General features: G+C 45.0%; 1 protein-coding gene across 2 annotated transcripts in view; it reads right to left on the reverse strand.

Annotated features, from left to right (window-relative positions):
• Positions 1 to 27,947, reverse strand: part of SPDL1 (spindle apparatus coiled-coil protein 1) — a 174,006-nt gene that overhangs the window by 41,127 nt on the left and 104,932 nt on the right. For both annotated transcript variants that reach the window (XM_040442834.1, XM_040442825.1), the window contains exons 7-10: positions 25,007 to 25,117; positions 11,762 to 11,902; positions 11,320 to 11,420; positions 4,183 to 4,370 (exon numbers count right to left, since the gene is read on the reverse strand). In XM_040442834.1, coding sequence (XP_040298768.1) covers positions 4,183 to 4,370; positions 11,320 to 11,420; positions 11,762 to 11,902; positions 25,007 to 25,117 — 541 coding nt within the window. The remainder of the gene's footprint in view (positions 1 to 4,182; positions 4,371 to 11,319; positions 11,421 to 11,761; positions 11,903 to 25,006; positions 25,118 to 27,947) is intronic.

The raw sequence follows: 27,947 nt of genomic DNA on the forward strand, positions 1-27,947 counted from the left end.
GGCAAACCAAATAGCCGCCCACCTATTACTGCACATATGGCATCCACCACAATTGTGACTAATACAACATACGAATAGGGAAGAGGGTCATTCACTAGGTGTTGAGGTGAAGAAGCTAGTGTCTCACTCTGCGGGAAATCTTTCCCTAGTAAGAAACAAATCTAACCGTAGCTCATTGACCACCAATGAAGGTGGGGTTTCCCTGTCCTGGTACCTCCCATACTTCACTATATCACCCTAACAAAAAAGGGGGAGAACAGAAAATTCTATACGTTAGCAATGATAACAACCCAACATAGATGAAAGTTGGCATAAAAAGTGGTAACACATACCCCGTAACAAAATACTCCACCACTTAGCTTGAAAAAGGTTCTGAGAGAGAACACGTTGCTGTATGACGTGTGAATAAATAGCACATTTTTTCACTTTTAAGGAGTGCCGTGGATTTTTGCAATTTGTCTACCACCCAGAATCGAGGGGTTAACGCTGGCACCCACTTTACAGTTGGCAAAGGAGTGTTGCCATACTTTTGATGTGTATATATAGATATAGATGATATAGATATATACATACACAGTTGCAAGAAAAAGTATGTGGACCCTTTGGAATGATATGGATTTCTGCACAAATTGGTCATAAAATGTGATCTGATCTTCCTCTAAGTCACAACAATAGACAATCACAGTCTGCTTAAACTAATAACACACAAAGAATTAAATGTTACAATGTTTTTATTGAACACACCATGTAAACATTCACAGTGCAGGTGGAAAAAGTATGTGAACCCTTGGATTTAATAATTGGTTGAACCTTCTTTGGCAGCAATTACTTCAACCAAACGTTTCTTGTAGTTGCAGATCAGACGTGCACAACGGTCAGGAGTAATTCTTGACCATTCCTTTTTACAGAACTGTTTCAGTTCAGCAATATTCTTGGGATGTCTGGTGTGAGTTGCTTTCTTGAGGTCATGCCACAGCATCTCAATGGGGTTGACGTCAGGACTCTGACTGGGCCACTCCTGAAGGCGTATTTTCTTCTGTTTAAGCCATTCTGTTGTTGATTTACTTTTATGCTTTGGGTCGTTGTCCTGTTGCAACACCCATCTTCTGTTGAGCTTCAGCTGGTGGACAGATGACCTTAAGTTCTCCTGCAAAATGTCTTAATAAACTTGGGTATTCATTTTTCCTTCGATGATGGCAATCCGTCCAGGCCCTGACGCAGCAAAGCAGCCCCAAACCTTGATGCCCCCACCACCATACTTCACAGTTGGGATGAGGTCTTGATGTTGGTGTGCTGTGCCTTATTTTCTCCACACATAGTGTTGTGTGTTTCTTCCAAACAACTCAACTTTGGTTTCATCTGTCCACAGAATATTTTGCCAGTACTGCTGTGGAACATCCAGGTGCTCTTGTGCAAACTGTAAACGTGCAGCAATTTATTTTTTGGACAGCAGTGGCTTCCTCTGTGGTATCCTCCCATGAAATCCATTCTTATTTAGTGTTTTACGTATCGTAGATTCGCTAACAGGGATGTTAGCATATGCCAGAGACTTTTGTGAGTCTTTAGCTGACACTCTAGGATTCTTCTTCACCTCATTGAGCAGTCTGCTCTGTGCTCTTGCAGTCATCTTTACAGGACGGCCACTCCTAGGGAGAGTAGCAGCAGTGCTGAACTTTCTCAATTTATAGACAATTTGTCTTACCGTGTACTGATGAACAGCAAGGCTTTTGGAGATACTTTTGTAACCCTTTCCATCTTTATGCAAGTCAACAATTCTTAATCGTAGGTCTTCTGAGAGCTCTTTTGTGCGAGGCATCATTCACATCAGGCAATGCTTCTTGTAAAAAGCAAACCCTGAACTGGTGTGTATTTTTTTTAGGGCAGGGCAGCTGTAACCAGCACCTCCAATCTCATCTTATTGATTGGACTCCAGTTGGCTGACACCTCACTCCAATTAGCTCTTGGAGATGTCATTAGTCACATACTTTTTCCGTGCGCATGTCTGGACACTTATAAATATACGATGAAGACTCCCTACCATACTGCGCCTGCTTGAGGTGATAGAACAACTTATGCCCTCTGATTCTGCGCATGCGCCGGGACTTTGTCATCTCAAAGGCGCCGTAACTGTCAGTGCGCATGTCTGGGCACTTAGTATCTAGCGGAGATTCACCACTATTCTGCGCCTGCGCCCGGTGATAGAATCATATGGATTCGTCCTTACTACACACGCATGGGACCTTTGCTTACCTTCGGATATAGCTGCTAAGGGTGGGTTTGTCTAAGCCTCCTTTACAATACCCAAGCTCAAATGCACATGCGTGCACTGTTAAGATATGAAACCTCTCTTCCCACTGTGCGTGCGCATATTTACCTCGCCAGCAGAGAATAGCAAGATGCCGTGCCTTCACTGCGCATGTCCAAATACTTATACTACCGAGGGATATTTTCCACTGATCTACGCATGCGTACGGTAGTAATGCCCACTCTTCTTATTGTCCTCTGCACATGTGTCGAGACTTTGCCGTTTAATGAATGCTTTGGCCACTTAGGCACTTAATATCTGGTAGAAGTTCCCCAGCATTCTGCGCCTACATGCGGTGATTAAACCGAGTCAGATCGATTTTTGTTATTCTTCCGTCATATTTTATCTGTTATTTTTGCGCTTTTTGTGGATGGTGGCCTCATAATTTACTCAAAATTTTGTGGATAATTTTGTGGCCTCGTAGTGACTTCTCAGCATTATTCCATATACTCTTATCTATATTACAGATTCTCCTACATCTTCTAATTCCATTATGCCTCGCTGATGGATTAGCAGGTATAATATATAAATGTATTAATTGTTCCTACGTTTTAGTTGGACCATATTGGATTTATCCGAGTTCCATCTTGTATCATACAGTTACACTTAAAGGGAGTCTGTCACCACATTTGAGCCTATTAGACAGATCCAATAGCGTTAATAGTGCCACCCAGAAGTTTAAAACGGTACCTTTGTTGCATATACCGGAGTCTTGTTTGAGCCAAAAATGAACTTTGTAGGTTCTGTAAATGCACCGTCTCAAGTGCCCAGGGCGGCGTCTCAATCTTCCGAGCCCAAGACCGGACCTCCCCAACGGCTCATAACCCCGCCCTCCTTGTGCCTCTGCCCGCCCGTTTACACTCCTCCTCTCTCCTTTTCCACTGCGCCGCAGGAGAGAGGAGGAGTGTAAACGGGCGGGCAGAGGCACAAGGAGGGCGGGGTTATGAGCCGTTGGGGAGGTCCGGTCTTGGGCTCGGAAGATTGAGACGCCGCCCTGGGCACTTGAGACGGCGCATTTACAGAACCTACAAAGTTCATTTTTGGCTCAAACAAGACTCCGGTATATGCAACAAAGGTACCGTTTTAAACTTCTGGGTGGCACTATTAACGCTATTGGATCTGTCTAATAGGCTCAAATGTGGTGACAGACTCCCTTTAAAGTTTAAACATACATATTTTCTTGTGTTACAGGTTTTTCAAAGCTGGTTTGCCGCCCTATTCTTACTCGTTATATAGTTCTGTAAATAATTTATCTGTTGTAATTTATGATTTTCATTTTATCATTACTGGAATCTCTCTCAGAGGAACGACGCATATGTAAAACCCTCATTCAGACCATGCGGGGCCAGGCTGCCCAGACGGTATATCCACCGGGTTTCCTCCTGTTGTAGTCTCTTATCAAGATTACCCATTCTCGGGCCTAGCTTTAATTTTTGAATGCCCAAAACTTTTAGGCTCTGGTTATTCCCATTATGTTTAGTTTGCATATGTCTTGAAAGGGGTGTATCGCTAGTGGTGTTTATGGTACTGAGATGTTTAGAGATGCGCCTCCTAAGTTCTTGTGTGGTTTTACCCACATATATTTTATGGCAGCCACACTGCCAATCATTTTTGCACACACAGTGTATGTATATACCGACTAATACAGAAAAGGCAGTCAATCACTGATAGGACCACCCACATAGCTACTGAGCTCAGAGAGATTTAAATGAATAAAATACAAATTATACTAATTTCCCATAAAATTACATATAAATCTGCCAAGCTTCTCCTGTTCCATAACATGCTGTCTACAGATTGCACTGCATTTTTATGGTGACATGTTCTCTTCAAGCCTTAACTGAACGATTCAATATAGTGTATAATTCCATTAGTACCATCAGGTTCATATTTCATTTTGAGTTCATCCAGGTTGACACGAAGTTTCATGTTTTCACTCTGCAAAAGTTTAAGATGCCTGTCCGTGGTAAAAAGCTTCCGTTCCAGCTCCAAGACCCGCTGGCTTTCTGCTAAAGCTTTCATTCTTTGCAGAGATAATTCATCTTTAATCTTCTCCATTTCCTTACTGTAAAGAGACAGGAAAAACATAATAAAATAACTATTTCAATATGTCAAACATAACTATTAAAAAGGGGTTGTTCACCTTGGAGGGGCCTTTCGGGCAGCCAGCAGAGCTGAGGAGGGAAGCACAATTACCCGTTCCCCACCGCTGGATTATGGTCCTTTTTACTCCCCCACTGCCACCTTCATCTGCTCCATCCAGTTTCCGTCTATCAACTTCCGGTATGCAGTGGGCTACGGGCCACTGTACTGACTGACCCTAGCGGCAACATGTTCCCATGAATCATGTGACCCAGGCAGTCATTGGCTGCAGTGGCAGCATGACCCACTCCACACCGGAGGTTGATGCACAAAGTGGCAGTGTGGGAGAGAAGGAACTGGAACCCAGCTGTGTGGAGAAGGAAAGTATGCTTCGCTCCACCAGCGTATACCGAAAAGGGTGAAAAATCTTTGAATTCAACAAATATTATAGCACATCTTACAAAATATTAAAAGGCACACCATCTGCTAAACTTATTTGTGCATGTGTTCCTGTCTTTTCTTAACTGGATGGGAAAATACAGGTATCTACACTATTCCAACCATAAAAAAATTAAAAAAAAATTAAATAAAAGTATGTTAAAACTAGGTATGAGCGGACCGGTGGATGTCCACGTTCGAGGGGTTCGGCCGAACTTCAATTCAAAGTTCGGTTTTCGAACTTGACCCCCAACAACAAACCCCATTAAAATCAATGGGGACCCGAACTATGGGGCACTAAAATGGCTGTAAAAAAAGTCATATGAAGGGCTAGAGGGCTGAAAAAGGCTCCAAAGTAGGCATAAAAGAAGCACAATTGACCTGCAGAGAAATGTGGATAGAAAAATGACATAAAATGCATAAAAATAAAAAATCTTGAACCAAGATGTGGAGGTCCAAGTGGAGTAGAAAGTTGAGGAGGCTGTGGATGTGGCGGTGTAGGTGGAAGAGGCAGTGAAGGTGGAGGAAGAAGCCAACACTTTTTTGTAAATATGTCCGTCAATTCTGTGTGGGACCTTTAGCCATTTTTTGGGGTGCAGCCGGTATATTTCTCTACTCTGCCAATAAAAGACATAATAATCTTGAGTCAGGAGGTGGAGGTCCGAGTGAAGAAGGAGGGGGTTGTGGAGGTGTAGGTGGAAGAGGCGGAGGAGAAAGCCAACACAGTTTTTTTTTCCCATGTGTCCGTCAATTCTGTGTCAGGTTGCTAGGGGTCACGGAGTGACAGTTTGTTGCTTGTAAGTCCTGGGTTAAAACTACGGTCGTGGCCAAAAGTTTTGAGAATTACATAAATATTGGAAATTGGAAAAGTTGCTGCTTAGGTTTTTATAATAGCAATTTGCATATACTCCAGAATGTTATGAAGAGTGATCAGATGAATTGCATAGTCCTTCTTTGCCATGAAAATTAACTTAATCCCAAAAAAACATTTCCACTGCATTTCATTGCAGTCATTAAAGGACCTGCTGAGATCATTTCAGTAATCGTCTTGTTAACTCAGGTGAGAATGTTGACGAGCACAAGGCTGGAGATCATTATGTCAGGCTGATTGGGTTAAAATGGCAGACTTCACATGTTAAAAGGATGCTTGAAATCATTGTTCTTCCATTGTTAACCCTGGTGACCTGCAAAGAAACGCGTGCAGCCATCATTGCGTTGCATAAAAATGGCTTCACAGGCAAGGATATTGTGGCTACTAAGATTGCACCTCAATCAACAATTTATAGGATCATCAAGAACTTCAAGGAAAGAGGTTCAATTCTTGTTAAGAAGGCTTCAGGGCGTCCAAGAAAGTCCAGCAAGTGCCAGGATAGTCTCCTAAAGAAGATTCAGCTGCGGGATCGGAGTGCCACCAGTGCAGAGCTTGCTCAGGAATGGCAGCAGGCAGGTTTGAGCACATCTGCACGCACAGTGAGGCGAAGACTTTTGGAAGATGGCCTGGTGTCAAGAAGGCCAGCAAAGAAGCCACTTCTCTCCAAAAAAAACATCAGGGACAGATTGATCTTCTGCAGAAAGTATGGTGAATGGACTGCTGAGGACTGGGGGAAAGTCATATTCTCCGATGAAGCCTCTTTCCGATTGTTTGGGGCATCTGGAAAAAGGCTTGTCCGGAGAAGTAAAGGTGAGCGCTACCATCAGTCCTGTGTCATGCCAACAGTAAAGCATCCTGAGACCATTCATGTGTGGGGTTGCTTCTCATCCAAGGGAGTGGGCTCACTCACAATTTGGCCCAAAAACAGAGCCATGAATAAAGAATGGTACCAAAACACCCTCCAACAGCAACTTCTTCCAACAATCCAACAACAGTTTGGTGAAGAACAATGCATTTTCCAGCACGATGGAGCACCGTGCCATAAGGCAAAAGTGATAACTAAGTGGCTCGGGGACCAAAACGTTGACATTTTGGGTCCACGGCCTGGAAACTCCCCAGATCTTAATCCCATTGAGAACTTGTGGTCAATCCTCAAGAGGCGGGTGGACAAACAAAAACCCACTAATTCTGACAAACTCCAAGAAGTGTTTATGAAAGAATGGGTTGCTATCAGTCAGGAATTGGTCCAGAAGTTGATTGAGAGCATGCCCAGTCGAATTGCAGAGGTCCTGAAAAAGAAGGGCCAACACTGCAAATACTGACTCTTTGCATAAATGTCATGTAATTGTCGATAAAAGCCTTTGAAACGTATGAAGTGCGTGTAATTATATTTCACTACATCACAGAAACAACTGAAACAAAGATCTAAAAGCAGTTTAGCAGCAAACTTTGTGAAAACTAATATTTGTGTCAGTCTCAAAACTTTTGGCCACGACTGTAGGTAAAAAATTTAGTTTCATTCTAAGATCTCATACATCTCCTATCTGGGGACTATATATTTCTTTTTTTTTTCTCCTACTACAGTAAAACAGATGTCAAAGGGGCGTTAATTTAAAAAGTTTGCCAGTGTCAAAGACATACTCCACATTAGAATTTCCCCTCCTACATCAGTTAGACGGATGCAAAAGGGGTGTTTGATTTATTTTTTATTTTTGTTTTTTTGTTACTGTAGGCCTGAAAACATTGGGAAATGGCGAAGAGAACACACAAAGTGAGCTGGAGTATAACAATGGCTGGTGAGAGGGGTAGAGAGGCTGTCCCAGATGGGCCGGGACAGACGGCACACTTCAGCAACAGGACGTACGTGTGAGGAGAAGGCGTGGCCAAAAGTGGGCGTGAACCAGGCAGGTGGTGTTATGCAGATTGGGCACCAGAAGAGACGCAGGCTAGGCTAGGGCCTGGAAGCTATCGCCTTGTGAAGTTTTCTGCTTCGGCCATCTCTTTTCAGGTTATCTGTTCTCGGCTTTTATGGTGTGATCACCTGTAGTATTTTTATTTCTCAGTTTAATATCTCCTAGGTCCCCTATCTGGCGACCATATATCTAATGGATTTTTAGGACGCAGAGTGAAAAAGATTTGCTCTGTAAATTCTACTCTAATGATGATTGTCGGTGTATGTGACTTTGTTCGCCGTACTCCAATACCTGCAAACAGCTCTGCGGGCAAGGCCATGTCTCCCTTTTTATCTCCTCCCCTCTGGAGGGGTCTAGGTTGGGACAAGTGGGGCAGCTGCAGATAATACAATTGCTGAGATGACCTGTATTATCTTTTCTTCTCAGTTTATTATGTCCTATTAAAAGAATTTCCTCTCCTACAACAGTCAGACAGATGAAGGGGTGTTAATTGTAAAAAAAAATATAAAATAAATTAATGACTTTAACAGACACTCCACAGAAGAATTTCCTTTCCCACATTAGTTGGATGGATGCAAAATGGATCGTCTTATTACAATTCTTAATGTTTTTTTTGTTGGGGGAATTTGACCACCAAACATTGGCAGATGGCAAAGAGAATGCACAAAGAGCACTGGCTAGGTGCTCCCAGTATACTTCTCTGCCAATATAAGACATAATAATCTTGAGCCAGGAGGTCGTGGCAGAGGTGGTCACCAACCTTTTTTAAATTTATTTTTTTATTAAAATTTATTTTTTGTGGAGTCCCCAAAACTTTGGGAAATAGCAAAGAACACAAAAACTGCGAGAGTGTAACAATGGGAGCGGCCAGTATTAGGGCTGCAGTAAACGATTATTTTAGAAATAGAGTATTCTATCGATTAATCGAGTAATCTAATAAGAAAAAATGAATTAATAGACTGTTTTCCTTTATAAAAACTCATCAGACCCCCTGCCATCAGTCCCCAACACCCTTCATTCCCCCCTGTGTGATCAGCCCAAGTGCTTCAGTTCCCCCAGTGCCTTCAGCTCTCCCCCACCCCAGAGCCAGCAGCTCCGTTCCCCCACCCCCCCTTGTGCCAGCAGCTCCGTTCCCCCACCCTCCTTGTGCCAGCAGCTCCGTTTCCCCCCCCCCCCCTCCCCTGAGCTGCTACGACATTTCGCCCGTTGTTGCACACCACCAGGCCGGGCTTGAGGCTCAGCGGCACCAACCACTCATCAGTCTGTTCTTCCATGCTTTCCCACTGCTTCGGCGCGGTGTGGGGCTCTTTCACCCAAACATACTTGTTTCAGAACAGCCTCCTGTCATTTCCCCCTGGCTGTGCTGAAGTTGGTGGTGCAGGTGTTGCGCTGACGTGATGAGGAGGTGGTAGAGGTAGGAACCGGAGGAGGAGGCACAGAGAAACGTCCAGAAAACCTCGGTGGCACTAGGCCATGCGCCAAACCACTGTCCGCCTCAGGCACAGCCGAGCGAGGAGCGAGCAGGAGAAGCCTCTAATCTTTTGTGGTTCTTGAGGTATCTACTACACTGCAGCTCGTGCTTTGCAGTTAGATGCTAGATAATGCAGGTGGTGATCAGGTTTAAACATTTATGCCTCACTTCAGGCTATGACTGCACAGCGTTCAAACCACCAGTGTCCTGTCGTCCGCACACTGCCTGAAAAACCGCCAGGGAACTCCTTTGCGCTGGCTTTGGTGTGCTATGTCTCTTGGCACGTTTGGAAGTAGCAGGGATACTGGCAGTGGGAAGGCCACTCCACTTTTGCACTCTACTACTCTTTTGCTGTGCGGTTTGAGCTGAGTGACCCCCACCCTCTTCGTCCGAACTGCACACGTCACTGGCATGACCCGGATGCCATGTGAGGTTCTAGGACCTAATCATCCTCCACATCATCTTCCACCCACTTCTCACCCCTGCCCTCCTGGCCAGTCTGCACAGTGCATTAAGCTGCAGCAGTTAACACCTGTGTTTTGTCAGAGACTGCTGCATGACTTTGAGCTCAGACTGCTTGGCTGATATGCAAGGGGTTGAGGTGTAAGACTGATGCCATGGGCCGCCGGTGACAACTCTGCGCTATAAGATGGGAAAAGCCCTTCAACATTAGGTTGCTAACTGTAGCTGTGCAACTATTTTAGTTTTTATTTATATTTCTTAGGGGGGTTCTCGGGGCAGGGGTTAAAAAAAAAAGAGGCAGCCAGCCGGGCCCCGAAGCCCCGAGGCAGCCAGCCGGGCCCCGAAGCCCCGAGGCAGCCAGCCGGGCCCCGAAGCCCCGAGGCAGCCAGCCGGGCCCCGAGGCAGCCAGCCGGGCCCCGAAGCAGCCAGCCGGGCCCCGAGGCAGCCAGCCGGGCCCCGAGGCAGCCAGCCGGGCCCCGAGGCAGCCAGCCGGGCCCCGAGGCAGCCAGCCGGGCCCCGAAGCCCCGAGGCAGCCAGCCGGGCCCCGAAGCCCCGAGGCAGCCAGCCGGGCCCCGAAGCCCCGAGGCAGCCAGCCGGGCCCCGAAGCCCCGAGGCAGCCAGCCGGGCCCCGAAGCCCCGAGGCAGCCAGCCGGGCCCCGAAGCCCCGAGGCAGCCAGCCGGGCCCCGAAGCCCCGAGGCAGCCAGCCGGGCCCCGAAGCCCCGAGGCAGCCAGCCGGGCCCCGAAGCCCCGAGGCAGCCAGCCGGGCCCCGAAGCCCCGAGGCAGCCAGCCGGGCCCCGAAGCCCCGAGGCAGCCAGCCGGGCCCCGAAGCCCCGAGGCAGCCAGCCGGGCCCCGAAGCCCCGAGGCAGCCAGCCGGGCCCCGAGGCAGCCAGCCGGGCCCCGAGGCAGCCAGCCGGGCCCCGAGGCAGCCAGCCGGGCCCCGAGGCAGCCAGCCGGGCCCCGAGGCAGCCAGCCGGGCCCCGAGGCAGCCAGCCGGGCCCCGAGGCAGCCAGCCGGGCCCCGAAGCCCCGAGGCAGCCAGCCGGGCCCCGAAGCCCCGAGGCAGCCAGCCGGGCCCCGAAGCCCCGAGGCAGCCAGCCGGGCCCCGAGGCAGCCAGCCGGGCCCCGAGGCAGCCAGCCGGGCCCCGAGGCAGCCAGCCGGGCCCCGAAGCAGCCAGCCGGGCCCCGAAGCAGCCAGCCGGGCCCCGAAGCCCCGAGGCAGCCAGCCGGGCCCCGAGGCAGCCAGCCGGGCCCCGAAGCCCCGAGGCAGCCAACCGTCAACAAGGCCTTGAGACAGTCAACCAGGCCCTATAACACAAAAGTTTGCTGCAAAACCTACCTTTTGGAAGTGACGTCCACTGCTTGCGCTCTCTCCTCCTCTGGACCGCATGCAAAGGAAAAACCAGCTCAAGAAGACCCTAATCCCTGCTGGGTCCTGGCCGCATGCGGAGGAATAAAAAACCCACATGGGGCAACATATGGGCGATAGACCCCAGCAGGTATGTACCTCATAGGCCTCCAGAACATCTCTGGGACTTATGTACTATGTTACTTCCTTGCTATGGGTAAGAACCTGAAAGAGAAACTGCAGGTCTCCCACTCAAAGAACAGGAAACCACACTGAGGTGGGAGAGAGGCTCCACCTTTTCATTCTGCAGGTTTCCTGTCCCTTGGGGCGGATCCTCTCTCTGTGGTGCTGTTGTGGGGGAAAGAGAAAAATAGTAATTTCTAACATGTTGTTAACTTACACATATAGGAATCAAACAAATCTTACAAACCTTGAATGCTCCAATTTCATTTTAAGTAAATCAACATAATAGGCTTCATCACCTTGTACCAAAGTGTCAGTATTTATCTTTGATGGGCCATTTTCATAGTTCTGCTCCAGGATTTAAAAAAGAAAAACAAAATTATAATGCTTGTGAATGTTAGAGTCTGCAGCATTTCAAGGTAAAGTCTGTAAATTACACCTTAATCTGTGGCGCTTCAACATACGACTGCTTTGGTAAGAATTTAACCCACAATTATGAATTTTTATGCATTTTTACCACAAAACATTTCACTTTGATGCTCAGTTGTATGAAAGTGTTCATGAGTATAAGGTGTCATTCTTAAAATAATTTAATTTATATAAATATTTTTTCGTTAAGCTGGAAAAAAATGTATCAGTTAGCAAAGCCTTTCTAAAAATCAAACAATGGCCAATGCACTTTACCATACCTGACATTTTTCTAATTGGCGCACTCTTAGTAGCAGTTTCTCAACTTCACTGTTCTTCTGTGCAACCATTGACTGTAACCTTTCCAGCTGTTCAGGGTCAGTTTGGGAGCCTTTCAGCTGCAACAGAGTTGCTATTTGCACCTGAAAATATGAATAAGCTTTATATTTAAAAAAATTTAAAGTGATTGAGGAGGCGTGATCGTTATCTTTCATTTAGCTATATTGATAATTGGTAGCATATCGCTGATTACAGAGAGTGATGTGCGGCACGATTATACAGTCCAGTTATAATGAATGAGCGTTCCTATGAAGACTTGTTCCCAGTAATTGACCTGAATATCACAGTGTATTAGGGGCTTAAAGGGATTTCCCAGTAAAATGAATTTCTAACAAGTTCCTGCAGCAGGGCCCCTGAAACCGAAGAGTAAAATTTACCTGCTCCCCGCTGATATAGTCCTCCATACTGCAACTGCTGCCTCCATCTTCCAATCCCCGCGCTGTTTTCACCTGGCAGTTTATAGCGACGGTCACATGCATCTCTACAACTAAAAACTGACTTCAGCAGTGATGTGGCCACATGTCACCACTGAAGCAAGTCATTGACTGGAGCGGTGTATGTGACCATGGCCATGCACTGCCAGGTGTAAACAGCGCAGAAACCGGAGGCAGAGGGGGCAGCGTGGAGCAGGCAAGTATGAATCTTCTGTTTCAGGGGAAATGCTGCATGAGCTTGTTAAAAAAAATATATATATATACATTTTTACAGGAAAAACCTGGAAAAGTGGCGACATTTCATTCCATCCTGCCTCCTATTTATAAATCCTAGCTTTCCTTCACAGCAGAGGATGGCGCTTATTGGTTATAACCACCTCCTGCCCCCAAGTTACAGGCACCATGTAATAACCAGTAAGCATTTTCCCTTACTAGTGGGGAAAGCGCTTATTGGTTAACACTTTAATAACCAGGCCTGAACAGACCCTTTTTTTGTGATTTAGCACACGTGGTGGTTTAAACATTTGGAACTTTATGTTTTATGTGTTGGAAATACCAAAATAATTTTTGCAACAATTTTTTACTTGACACATAGGGCCTTATAATTTATTTCTTTGTTTTATTTGGGGGAACTATACAAAAACATTTTTTAAAGGTTTTTTTTTTTTTTTTTCAGACTATAGCTCCTTATTCTTTAAATATGCAAACTGACACCAAAATAAAATTATTATAATAAGTTCCCTATTTTGTGTCAATATTTTGTTGTATAATAAGTATGGTTTCATGTGAATGGGGCGATAATGGCGACACCAGTTCTGGTTGGTGTGGTTGTTTTTTTCTTTTATCAATTTTTTTAACTTAATTTTTAATATATTTCTGCTACAAAATATATCCCCGAAGACGTAATAAAAAGACCTTTGGGGGACACTGACACTTAGTTTTTCACTTTTTCCTTTTTATTTTTTAAATATATTTTTGCCACATAATATGTCCCCATAATAATATGTCATAAAAAGACTGTTGATGGACAATGAACACACTATTATTATGAACTTTTTTATTTTATTATTTTTAATCATTTTCTATTTGAAAATAATTTAAGAAAAATGCATTTAAAGAAAAGTTAATGTTATTGCTAGTTTTTTTTTTACTCACTCCTCTGTTGCTCTAAAACTTGTTCAAACCATTAGTATTTAATAAAATTAAAGTAACTTTCACTCACATCACGTTTTAAACTCATATTTCACTTGATGAGGTGAAAATTGATTAGGACAAATCTCATCTAATATATAGAGCTGTGTGTGTATGTATGTCCGCTAAAGGAATCCACACAGTCGCATTTACATTCACGAAATTTGGCACACAGGTACATCAGGTGTCCGGGAAGGTTTTAGTCTCAGATTTCAAGCACGTACCGTTCTTGAGATATTTCCAAGAAATGCAAATATGGCACCATCACATGACCTACATTAGCCAATAGAAGCCTGCAGGTCTTTCTCTAAATATCTCAACTTCATATCCCAGCTGCCATACACATGGTCACATGTCCCTCATCAGCCAATAGAAGCTTGCAGGCTCTTAGTCTCCACATACACACAGTTTTACACTAGGTATCCATAACCACCCAGCCATTTTTCTTCACTGCTGGAGGTCAGCTTTAAACAGAGCAGGGTGCTGTGGATGACAAAGTTAAGGGAGCGGAGTGCTGTGGAGGTCACAGTTCAGGGGCAGGTAGGGTGGCCATTCAGGCCACCCTCAAAAGACGGACTTAAAAACCCCACCCCAAGGTCCTGCTAAGCCACGTCCCTTCCAACTCTGCAGCCGACGCGGATTAAAAAAATTAAGATAAAATCAACTTCTGTCAGCTGCAGGGGTGGAGAGGGTGACTTTCTCCCTGCAGCTCACGCTCAGACAGCACAGTGCTGCTGTCTGAGAGTGAGCTGTTCAAAAGAACATCCCTGGGTCCGTCCAGGCCCTGCGCCAGGGAGTATTAAAGCTTGACAGCAGGCTGCTGTGAAGGTCACAGTTAAGGGGACGGTCCACTATGGAAGTGTCCACTATGGAAGTCAGTGTTAAGGGGCAAATTGCTGTAAAGGCCACTGTTGAGGGGACAGGGTGTTGTGGAAATCACTGTTAGGGCTCATGCACAGGACCGTATGCCCTCGAGACATACGGTCCGTGAACGGCCGTAGATTACAATGATGCTGTGCACGTCGGGCCAACAGCGGGGCTATTGTCCCACACTCATATGAGGGGACTGTGGAGGCCAGTATTAAAGGGGCAGCAGGGTACTGTGAGGTCACTGTTAAGGGGGTGGGGTGCTGTGGAACTCAGTTAAAGGTGCAGGCTGCTGCAGAGGTCCCATTTTAAAGGGGTTGTCTCCCTTCAGTAAATTACATTTATCATGTAGAGGAAGTTAATACAAGCCACTTACTAATGTTTTGTTATTATCCATATTGCTTCCTTTGATGGTTGGATTCATTTTTCCATCACATTATACACGGCTCGTTTCTATGGTTACAGAACACCCTGCAATCCATCAGTGGTGGCTGTGCTTGCACACTATAGAAAAAATAGTCAGCCTCTCTGGTAGCCGGGACCATGGGAGCGCACATAGGCTAGTGCCATTTCCTATATTGTGCAAGCACACCCACCACTGATGGATTGCATGGTGGTCTATAACCATGGAAACAAGCAAGAAAAATGAATCCAGCCAGCAAAGGAAGCAATATGGATAACAATAATATATTATTAAGTGACTTGTATTAACTTTCTCTACATGATAAATGCAACTAAGGCTACTTTCACACTGCCGTTTCTGGGTCCGTTTGTGAGATCCATTTCAGGGTCTCACAAGCGGCCCAAAACGGATCAGTTTAGTCCCAATGCATTCTGAATGGATAAGGATCCGTTCAGAATGCATCAGTTTGGCTCCGTTCCGCCTCCATTCCGCTCTGGAGGCGGACACCAAAACGCTGCTTGGGGACAAAACCTGTTGGGGACATGACGTACCGGTACGACATGTGTAGTTCCGATCACCGCCGCGCTGCGGGCCGTGATCGAAACAAGGTGCCTGCTCAAATCATTGAGCAGGCACCCTGGGACAATGTGCAGGGGGGATGGGGGGGTCAAATCTCTGACATGTCCGACATTTATTCCGGCAGCCTCTCGATGTGTGCTGCCATGCCTCTGCCGGAACTCCGCACCGCCACCATTATAGACAGTATTGCAAAAAATAGGTTTAGATTCACAGCTCAGAAGACAGCATCACACAGGATAGGATTAGATACACAGCTCAGCAGACAGTATCACACAGGATAGAATTAAATACAAAGCTCTGCAGACAGTATCACACAGGAAAGGATTAGATACACAGCTCAGCAGACAGTATCACACAGGATAAAATTAGATACACAGGTCAGCAGGCAGTATCACACAGGATAGGATTAGATACACAGGTCAGCAGGCAGTATGGCAGGGTGCTGTAAAGGTCACTGTTATGGGGGATAATGTCTATCTTTTAACGACATACAGAAACATTAAATTAAAAAGAAAAAATACTTCATTTAATGTTTGTGTGTCTGTAACGGATATCGACAGTATCCACTGTAACGGTGACATCTACAGTACCCCTCCCTCTCCCTCTTAACAGTGACCTCCACAGCCCCCCACCACTTAACACTGACACACTTTTTTTTTGGGATCAGTTTGATTGGCACTATTTTGGGGTGAGTATGACTTTTTGATCGCTTGCTATTACACTACTTGTGATGTAAGGTGACCAAAAAAATGGCTAATATGTATACTTTTTTTTTTATTTACTTAAGTTTTACACAATACCAGCATTTTTTAAACAAAAAAAATGATGTTTTAGTGTCTCCATATTCTGAGCCCTAGTTTTTTTTATATTTTGGGTGATTGGCTTATGTAGGGGCTCATTTTTTGCAGGATGAGGACAGTTGGATTGGTACTTTGTGGGGCATACGCCTTTTTGATCACTTGGTGTTGCACTTTTTGTATTGTTAAGTGACAACAATGGCTTTTTTTTACCCAATTTTTTTGGTATTTATCGGACAGGGTGGATCATGTGATATATTTATAAAGCCGGTAATTACAGACGCGGCGATACCTAATATGTGTTTTTTTCAGTTTTTTTATTATAAAATAAGGGGAAAGGGGCTTTTTTTTAACTTTATTAATTTTATTAAAAACATATATTTTTTTTTACTTTTTCTTTCGTTACTTTATTTCTGATGTTCACTTTTGAGGATCTGATCCCCTCTGCAATGCATTACAATACATTTGTATTATAATTAGGGTTGTCCCGATACCGATACTAGTATCGGTATCGGGACCGATTCCGAGTTTTCTCGGCGGTACTCAGCCGCCGATACCCCGCCCCGATACATAAATAGAATACTATGGGCGTAACTATGGGCGGGGCCCGGTGCAGTCACTGTACTCTTACACCGGGCCCCGCCGCTCACCGAAGTATTTATAAACGTGAATCCTTATCCTGTTGTTAAGTTGAACTAACGCTGCCCTCTCCCATGTCCCCCCTGTATCCCCACAGCACTTACTTAAGCTTCCATAGCAGGCAGAGCAGACGGCAGCAGTAACGTCACTCACTGACGTAGAGCGCCTGCTCCGCCCACTTTATGAGTGAAGCAGGCGGAGCAGGCGCGCGACGTCAGTGAGTGACGTTACTGGTGCCGTCCGCTCTGCCTGCTATGGAAGCTTAAGTAAGTGCTGTGGAGATACAGGGGGATACAGGGGAACATGGGAGAGGGCAGCGTTAGTTCAACTTAACAACAGGATAAGGATTCACGTTTATAAATACTTCGGTGAGCGGCGGGGCCCGGTGTATTGGGGGACACTGTTATGAGGGGGATCTGTGGATGACATATAGCAGTGTCATCCACAGATCCTCCCCATAACAGTTCCATCCCCAGATCCCCTATAACAGCACCATCCACAGATCCCCCACCAAATAACAATGCCATCCTCAGATCCCCCCACCCCATAACAATGCCATCCACAGATATCCCACCCCATAGCAGTACCATCCACAGATCCCCATAACAGTGCCATCCACAGATCCCCCATAACAGTGCCATCCACAGATCCCCCATAACAGTGCCATCCACAGATCCCCATAACAGTGCCATCCACAGATCCCCCATAACAGCACCATCCACAGATCCCCATAACAGTGCCATCCACAGATCCCCCATAACAGTGCCATCCACAGATCCCCCATAACAGTGCCATCCACAGATCCCCATAACAGTGCCATCCACAGATCCCCCATAACAGCACCATCCACAGATCCCCATAACAGCGCCATCCACAGATCCCCCATAACAGTGCCATCCACAGATCCCCCATAACAGTGCCATCCACAGATCCCCCATAACAGTGCCATCCACAGATCCCCCATAACAGTGCCATCCACAGATCCCCCATAACAGTGCCATCCACAGATCCCCCATAACAGTGCCATCCACAGATCCCCATAACAGTGCCATCCACAGATCCCCCATAACAGTGCCATCCACAGGTCCCCCATAACAGTGCCATCCACAGATCCCCCACATGACAGTGCGTCATCCACAGATCCCCCAAAACGGTCACATGACATTTAAAAAAAGTATCGGTATTCGGTATCGGTGACTACTTGAAAAAAAGTATCGGTACTTGTACTCGGTCCTAAAAAAGTGGTATCGGGACAACCCTAATTATAATACATTGCCTGTTCGTGTACTACTAGAGTGAGTAGTACACAAACAGGTTGCCTAGGAGACCCAGCCTGAGGCTGGATCTCCTCGGCTCCTGTAGAAGGCAGGTCCCGATGCCATGCAAGGACACCACCACTCAGTGTGACACGTGCCCCGATCATCCGGACCTCTGCATTATTAGTTGCTTCAGGGAGTACCACACTTCCATGGAGTACTAAATTTACCAACTTCCAGCAAGATATAACCCTAAAATCTTATATACACTCCTCAAAAAAATAAAGGGAACACAAAAATAACACATCCTAGATCTGAGTTAATTAAATATTCTTCTGAAATACTTTGTTCTTTACATAGTTGAATGTGCCGACAACAAAATCACGCAAAAATTCAAAAATGGAAATCAAATTTTTCAACCCATGGAGGTCTGGATTTGGAGTCACACACAAAATTAAAGTGGAAAAACACACTACAGGCTGATCCAACTTTGATGTAATGTCCTTAAAACAAGTCAAAATAAGGCTCAGTAGTGTGTGTGGCCTCCACGTGCCTGTATGGCCTCCCTACAACACCTGTGCATGCTCCTGATGAGGTGGCAGACGGTCTCCTGAGGGATCTCCTCCCAGACCTGGACTAAAGCATCTGCCAACTCCTGGACAGTCTGTGGTGCAACGTGACGTTGGTGGATAGAGCGAGACATGATGTCCCAGATGTGCTCAATTGGATTCAGGTCTGGGGAACTGGCGGGCCAGTCCATAGCATCAATGCCTTCGTCTTGCAGGAACTGCTGACACACTCCAGCCACATGAGGTCTAGCATTGTCTTGCATTAGGAGGAACCCAGGGCCAACCGCACCAGCATATGGTCTCACAAGGGGTCTGAGGATCTCATCTCGGTACCTAATGGCAGTCAGGCTACCTCTGGCCAGCACATGGAGGGCTGTGCGGCCCTCCAAAGAAATGCCACCCCACACCATTACTGACCCAATGCCAAAAAGGATGTTGCAGGCAGCAGAACGTTCTCCACGGCGTCTCCAGACTCTGTCACGTCTGTAACATGTGCTCAGTGTGAACCTGCTTTCATCTGTGAAGAGCACAGAGCGCCAGTGGCGAATTTGCCAATCTTGGTGTTCTCTGGCAAATGCCAAACGTCCTGCACGGTGTTGGGCTGTAAGCACAACCCCCACCTGTGGACGTCGGGCCCTCATATCACCCTCATGGAGTCTGTTTCTGATCGTTTTAGCAGACACATGCACATTTGTGGCCTGCTGGAGGTCATTTTGCAGGGCTCTGGCAGTGCCCCTCCTGTTCCTCCTTGCACAAAGGCGGAGGTAGCGGTCCTGCTGCTGGGGTTGTTGCCCTCCTATGGCCTCCTCCATGTCTCCTGATGTACTGGCCTGTCTCCTGGTAGCACCTCCATGCTCTGGACACTACGCTGACAGACACAGCAAACCTTCTTGCCACAGCTAGATTGATGTGCCATCCTGGATAAGCTGCACTACCTGAGCCACTTGTGTGGGTTGTAGACTCTGTCTCATGCTACCACTAGAGTGAAAGCACCGCCAGCATTCAAAAGTGACCAAAACATCAGCCAGGAAGCATAGGAACTGAGAAGTGGTCTGTGGTCACCACCTGCAGAACCACTCCTTTATTGGGGGTGTCTTGCTAATTGCCTATAATTTCCACCTGTTGTCTAGACAACAGCATGTGAAATTGATTGTCACTCAGTGTTGCTTTCTAAGTGGACAGTTTGATTTCACAGAAGTGTGATTGACTTGGAGTTACATTGTGTTGTTTAAGTGTTCCCTTTATTTGTTTGAGCAGTGTACTTTATTTGAATTAGTTAAAAAAGTGGGAATCGGTCTCCCCAAAAAGAAAAGGGCAGACATTAATCAATGAAGATCTGGTTGATACAGACCAAAAGTAAGCACCTAAGCACATATATTGTGAGGGAAATGGGAGATCTATACCTCGTCTTTCCCTACTCTTCTCCTCAGCCCTGGGATGGCCCCTAATGGTGGGGACTCCCTGTCCTCGAACCTGGGCTGTTATTACCCTTAAAAGACCCTGAGGGGTATGAAAAAAAAAAAAAAGAGGGTGAGAATATTGATAATACCCTAGAAAAAGGGAAAGTGCTTACCAAAAATCAGATACACAAAACAAAAAACAATATATTCAACACCCAACCCTATGTAGTAGGGCTTAATGGTGAATAACATTCACACTATCGGTCATGGTGTTGTCGGGGACCTATGAATGAATGAATAATCCACCTTGTGACTAGGATAATATATGCAACTCTGATGCATTTCCCCCATTCACGGGTTCATCCGGGGGTGATAGGATGTGGGTGATGGATACCAACATAGATAGTGTGGCATCCGTAGCTAAATAAACCATGTGAGGCTACACAAATGGATAGTATGGCATCCGTAGCTAGATACACGATATACAATAATATAATACCAAGGCTCCAATAATCATTGACAGGAGGAACATTTCAACTGTTAGACAAAAAAAAAAAAACGAGTATGACCAAAGGACCAGCACATATCGTCCCAGTGCCTCCTTGGAATAGAAAGAAAATAATAAGACCAGGCACTCAAATATGGAATCAATATGAGACAACTATTTAATGGAGATTATACTCCCTAAAATGGCAGTGTATAAAATAGATAAAATCAATACATATACATAATAGCAGCATAAAATAAATTGCATATACACAACAGCATATAAATAAATCGCATTAATAGCAGCAATATGTACAGCATATTAGACCGCAATCAATTAATAACCATCAAGGTGCAAATATGGAAAACCGCAATTCGTATGTTTGGTGGATATCACTCTTCCAATAAATCGCATTCAACTTCAATGGGGTGATCAGCCCCGTATGTCGCTCCTACTAAGAGTTAACAGAGCATAAGCAGATATCGCATGAACTCAGGAAAGACACAGTGCGATGATGTATCGAGGTGGTGTCCCACCTATTACTGCAACTGTATCAATTTTACCTAAGTTCAGCCAGTGTCTTCTTATCCTTACAGGAACTTGGAATGTTCACAATGAACCAAACGCCAACTGGATATCCGCTCACGTGGCTTATTTAGGCTTCATATGATCGGAGCTTTTTAGGCGAAGGTTCCTCCAATAATCGCCGGTCTTTAACACAGCCGTTCAAAGTCCAGCGAAACTACTGTCCCAGCATGCCGATGCAAGGTATAAACCATACGCGTTTCGGGGTTGTTTGAATAACCCCTTCCAGCCGGTAGAACGCAAATCGATACGCTCACGTGATCGCTTCAGGTCATGCGGCATTGCGATATGACGGACCACATGGGGAATGAGAGTAAAGTCACCAGATGTGTTCCACGACACATACTTGAACCGAAATAGATGCATCAAATTACCGCATAGATACTTGCCCTAATCTGATCACCTTATAAAGGTAAACAAATCAATAATACTTAAACAGACTACATATGTCTAGTGTGATTATGTACAAATATGTAGACACTAAACAGACATAGATATATCCGGTTCACAGTCAGGCAAAAAAGAAACGCATGGTGGAAAGATACAAACTATGACAAATTGATTACAAACATTTTCAGGAAGGCCACCGCCACCAATTACTGCAATGGGAGACTCACCACCCGACAGCCTTCAAGCAGGGAATACCAAGAGGTCAATACTTCAGAGTGCGAAGGAATTGCTTGGGTGGCGAATCTTTCTTCGGTGAGGCTAGAAAACTACAGGAAAGGTTTAGGAATAGAGGTTATCCGCAGATGACTCTGAGGGGGGCCTTAAAGAATGCCCAACAACAGAAACAGGCAGATCTCCTAGTTCCAAGGCAAAAAATTGAGGGCCAACATCAGCCTATGCGGATAATTTCTACCTTTATGCAGCCAATCAGGTGATGACAGTTTTGAAAAGATATTGGCCAATACTACGTATGGACCCTGATCTATCCAATGTTTTAACGGACCATCCTACTGTAACCTATCGCCGTGAGAAAAGTACTGTTATGGAATATAATGGACAATTGCTTGTCAATAACAAAATGGCGTCTGTCCAAGAGACAGAGGTCTGTTGCGTCCACCATGAGTTTGGGTAAGAACTCCAGTAGCGTGACCTTGACGTTCCATGACATACAGCCTGAAGGGAAGGCTGTAGTTAGGAATGTGTCATTCACACCAAATCAGCTGTATTCATTTGTCAGTCAGTTGCCGGACCCCGAGACCCACCCCATGCCGTTTTATCGTAAATTAGATCAAATATACAAGACATATTGGTGTACGTGGTCAGATCTACAAAGTATAGTAAAGAACAAAAACTGGAGAATACTCAGCTCCCATTCTGGAGAAACTTAAAAAGCAATGTGTGCCTATGTGCCCCGCAGCGTACGTGTCTCTGTTGATCAGTGAATAAAGAGTGAGAGACAGCCAACTAGAGTGCAATCAATGAGATGAGATTGGAGGTGTTGGTTACAGCTGCCCTGCCCTATAAAAAACACACACTAGTTCTGGGTTTGCTTTTCACAAGAAGCATTGCATGATGTGAATGATGCCTCGCACAAAAGAGCTCTCAGAAGACCTACGATTAAGAATTGTTGACTTGCATAAAGCTGGAAATGGTGATAAAAGTATCTCCAAAAAGCCTTGCTGTTCATCAGTCCATGGTAAGACAAATGGTCTATAAATTGAGAAAGTTCAGCACTGCTGCTACTCTCCCTAGGAGTGGCCGTCCTGTAAAGATGACTGCAAGAGCACAGCGCAGACTGCTCAATTAGGTGAAGATGACTTTCAAAAGTCTCTGACATATGCTAACATCCCTGTTAGCGAATCTAAGATACGTAAAACACTAAACAAGAATGGATTTCATGGGAGGATACCACAGAGGAAGCCACTGCTGTCCAAAAAAACAAACCATTGCTGGACGTTTACAGTTTGCACAAGAGCACCTGGATGTTCCACAGCAGTACTGGCAAAATATTCTGTGGACAGATGAAACCAAAGTTGAGTTGTTTGGAAGAAAAACACAACACTGTGTGGAGAAAGAGGCACAGCACACCAACATCAAAACCTCATCCCACCTGTGAAGTATGGTGGTGGGGGAATCATGGTTTGGGGCTGCTTTGCTGTGTCAGGGCCTGGACGGACTGCTATCATCGAAGGAAAAATGAACTCCCAAGTTTATAAAGACATTTGTCAGGAGAACTTTAGGCCATCTGTCCACCAGCTGACGCTCAACAGAAGATGGGTGTTGAAACAGGACATCAACCAAAGAATAGAAGTAAATCAACAACAGAATGGCTTAAACAGAAGAAAATACGCCTTCTGGAGTGGCCCAGTCAGAGTCCTGACCTCAACCCTATTGAGATGCTGTGGCATGACCTCAAGCAAGCGATTCGCACCAGACATCCCAAGAATATTGCTGAACTGAAACAGTTCTGTAAAGATGAATGGTCAAGAATTACTCCTGACTGTTGTGCACGTCTGATCTGCAACTACAGGAAACGTTTGGTTGAAGTTATTGCTGCCAAAGGAGGTTCAACCAGTTATTAAATCCAAGGATTCACATACTTTTTCCACCTGAACTGTGAATGTTTACATGGAGTGTTCAATAAAAACATGGTAACATTTAATTCTTTGTGTATTATTAGTTTAAGCAGACTGTGATTGTCTATTGTTGTGACTTAGATGAAGATCAGATCACATTTTATGACAAATTTGTGCAGAAATCCATATCATTACAAAGGGTTCACATACTTTTTCTTGCAACTAATTTTATGATAGAGATAGAGATGATAGAGATGATAGAGATGATAGAGATAGAGATGATAGAGATATATAATATATTAGATATAAGAGATGATATATATATATATATATATTATATATATATATATATATATATATATATAAAAAGGAGTTTCTGTCTGTCTAGACAAAACGACTGGACCGATTTTCACCACATTTGTCACACAGGTACATCAAGTGTCCGGGAAAGTTTTAAACCGGGTCTCCGCTCTCTAGGACTTACCGTTCCTGAGATATTCCCAAAAAATTACCTGCATTAGCCAATAGAAGCCAGCAAGCTTCTGGCTTAAAGGGATTCTGTCACCAGGATTTCACTTACTGAGCTGTTAACATGACCACATCAGTCTTCATGATTTATATTACAATATACTAGTATTACTGCCCTGTGTAATTTATCTATAAAATATTAATAAAAGCTATGCAAATTACCTAAACAAGGAGCCCAAGGGGCTGTCCCTTTGTCTGTTGGAGCCCAGCCGCACCCCTTCTCCTTGAGCCCAGCACCGCCCCACTGCTAATTTATTCACTTCTCATGGCCGACCTCATATGTCTGGTGCGCCGTAATCTCGCGCATGCGGTGTGGAAAGACCTATCAGCGCCCGCGCGGTGTCCTGGCATCATCCTCACAGAACACATTGCGCATGCGCTGACTGGTCTTTCCATGGCGCAAGCGCAAGATTACGGCGCACCAGGCATATTAGGTCGGCGTTGAGGAGTGAATAAATTATCAGTGAGGCGGTGCTTGGCTCAAGGAGAAGGGGTTCGGCTGGGCTCCAACAGACAGCGGGACAGCCCCTTGGGCTCCTTATTTAGATAATTTGCATATTAATAAAAGTGATTTTATAGACAAATTACACAGGGCAGTAATACTAGTATATTGTAATATAAATCGTGAAGACTGATGTGGTCATGTTAACAGCTCAGTAAGTGAAATCCTGGTGACTGAATCCCTTTAAATCTGAACTGCCATTTACACGGTCACATGTCCCTTATTAGCCATAACAAATGAGAGGCGGGGCAGGCAGTGCAGAGGCCACCGTCGACAGGGCAGGCACTATGAAGGTCACTGTTAAAGGGGCGGGTACTGTAGAAGTCACTGTTCTGAGGGATACTGTCTATATCTTTTAACGACACACAAACATTAAATGAAATAGATTAAATATACTCGTGCAAAAATCATAATGGCCGCCATACCTTCATTCGGTGCATCTGTTGTCTGGAGAAAGCATGTTGCTTTTTAAGTGATTGATACTGGACTTTCATACTGATCAGCTGACGTTCCATTTCTGCTCTACGGTCTTCCACCTAAAAACACACAAAAGATTTCTGTCAGTGGCAGTTGGATGATAAAATCTGGTGCTGGACTAGACACTTATTTAATTATACCAACTTCTGGTTTGCTCACGGAAACATTTTGTTCCAGAAGTCTGACACAAAACTGCAAATTGTAGGACACATCGCTTTCCACTCGAAGACACACCTTCCCTCTAAGCGTTACTTTAAAACTAGAGTTTTTCTTTTCCGGTATCGAGTTCCTCCACAGGGGCTCAATACCGGAAAAAAAATGATCAGTTTTATCCTAATGTATTCTGAATGGAGAGCATTCCGTTCAGCATGCATCAGTTCAGTCCCTCTTACGTTTTTTGGCCGGAGAAAATACCGCAGCATGCTGCAGTTTTCTCTCCAGCCAAAAATCCATAACACTTGCCAGAATGCCGGATCCAGCAATGGGCAGACCTTTAAAAACGAGAAAAAAAATTAATACCGGATCCGTTTGTCCGGATGACAACCAGAAAGACGGATCCGGTATTGAAATGCATTTGTAAGACTGATTCGCATTTGCGTCCAGATTGCCGGATCCGGCAGGCAGTTCCGGCGACGGAACTGCCTGCTAGAATCCTCTGCCGCAAGTGTGAAAGTACCCTAAAGCCCATCGCTCTCCAAGCAAGCCAGAATAAACTATAACAATCTTTGCTGCACTAATTTGTGCCACTTTTTAGACACATTATAGCAGATATTTTAGTAAACCCCTGACAGGGACATTTAGTTCTGTTTTAACCTTCTAGATGAGATTTACACTAGAGGTCTGATTTCTGCATGCAGCTTTGAAAGCCAAGACCAGAAGTGAATAAAAAAAAAGTTGTATCTGTCCTTTACACTTTTTCTCCTTTTATAATCCACTTCCTAACCACGTGCAGAAACGTGACCATGTGGCTGTACCCTTAGGATTGGCAGACAATTTGAAGGTGAAATTAAGCAATCAGGTGTTTATGACTCGTTTTATTTAAAGAACAGGTATCTATCAAAGTGTGATCTTCACAAAAGGTGTTTGTGGAGACAAACAAATGAGATTTTTGAGGACCTCAGAAGAACTGTTGATGCTCATCGGGCTGGTTACAAAACCATCTCTGAGTTTGAACTCCACCAACCCACAGACAGATGGTGTACAGATGGAAATTCAAGACCATAATTATCCTCCCCAGGAGTGGTCGACAAATAACGTTTACGCAAAAAAGTGTTTAACAGTGTGCAAGGTGGCACAAAAAACCAGGAAAACTAAAGGCCTTTCTCACATTAGCTAATGTTTACGAGTACACTGAACAACAAAAGGCGTACATGGCAGGACTGCAAAGAAAAAGTGTCTGCTCTACAAAAAGAACATTGTTGCCTGGATCATCTGAACAAGCCAGAAGGATACTGGAACAAAGTTCTGTGGAAGTACAAGACCAACATAGCACTTTTATGTTAAAATGAGAAAGTTATATTTGGAGAACTGAAAAAAAAAAAAAATTTCAGCATAAATTCCTCATCCAGTCTGTAAAACACAGTTTTGCTGCATCTGGGCCAGGACAGCTTGCTATGGAAAAATGAATTCTGAATTATACCAGGATTTGGGGGGTACTATTTCTCTAAGGCCCCTTTCACACGGGCGAGTATTCCGCGCGGAAGTGATGCGTGAGTTGAACACATTGCACCCGCACTGAATACCGACCCATTCATTTCCATGGGGCTGTGCACATGAGCAGTGATTTTCACGCATCACTTGTGCGTTGCGTGAAAATCGCAGCATGCTCTATATTCTGCGTTTTTCACGCAACGCAGGCCCCATAGAAGTGAATGGGGTTGCGTGAAAATCGCAAGCATCCGCAAGCAAGTTCGGATGCGGTGCGATTTTCACGCACGGTTGCTAGGAGACGATCGGGCTGGAGACCCGATCATTATTATTTTCCCTTATAACATGGTTATAAGGGAAAATAATAGCATTCTGTATTCAGAATGCATAGTAAAATAGCGCTGGAGGGGTTAAAAAAAAAAAAAAATTATAATTCAACTCACCTTCGTCCACTTGATCGCGCTGCCCGGCTTCTCGTCTGTCTCCTTTGTTGAACAGGACCTGTGGTGAGCATTCATTACAGGAACAGGACCTCTGGTGACGTCACTCCGGTCATCACATGATCTTTTACCATGGTGATGGATCATGTGATGACCGGAGTGACGTCACCACAGGTCCTGTTCCTTTAATGAATGCTCACCACAGGTCCTGTTCAACAAAAGGAGACAGACGAGAAGCCGGGCAGTGCTATCAAGTGGACTAAGGGGAGTTAAATTATTATTATTTTTTTAACCCCTCCAGCGCTATTTTACTATGCATTCTGTATTCAGAATGCTATTATTTTCCCTTATAACCATGTTATAAGGGAAAATAATACAATCTACAGAACACAGATCCCAAGCCCGAACTACCAAACATGCGTGATTTTTCTCACGCGAGTGCAAAACGCATTACAATGTTTTGCACTCGCGCGGAAAAATCGCGGGTGTTCCCGTAACGCACCCGCACATTTTCCTGCAACGCCCGTCTGAAAGAGGCCTTAAGACTACTTCTGCGAAGAAAGGGATGCAAATGAGCTGTTAAAAAGCTCTGCCTCTATGGGCTCTTTCACACGAGCCGATGCCGTGCGGGTAAACAGCTGCATGAAAGCCCCGTTCCGGACAGCAGAGACACTGAGTATTAACACGACTAATAATGCTCCGTGCCTCTCTGATCTTTTTACTACAAAATCACAGTGAGATAAAGTGGTCACTGTGATTTTGTAGTAAAAAGGTCAAAGAGTCACGGAGTATTATCAATCAT

Source organism: Bufo bufo, chromosome 1 (assembly GCF_905171765.1).
Source record: "Bufo bufo chromosome 1, aBufBuf1.1, whole genome shotgun sequence".
Lineage (NCBI taxonomy): Eukaryota > Metazoa > Chordata > Amphibia > Anura > Bufonidae > Bufo > Bufo bufo.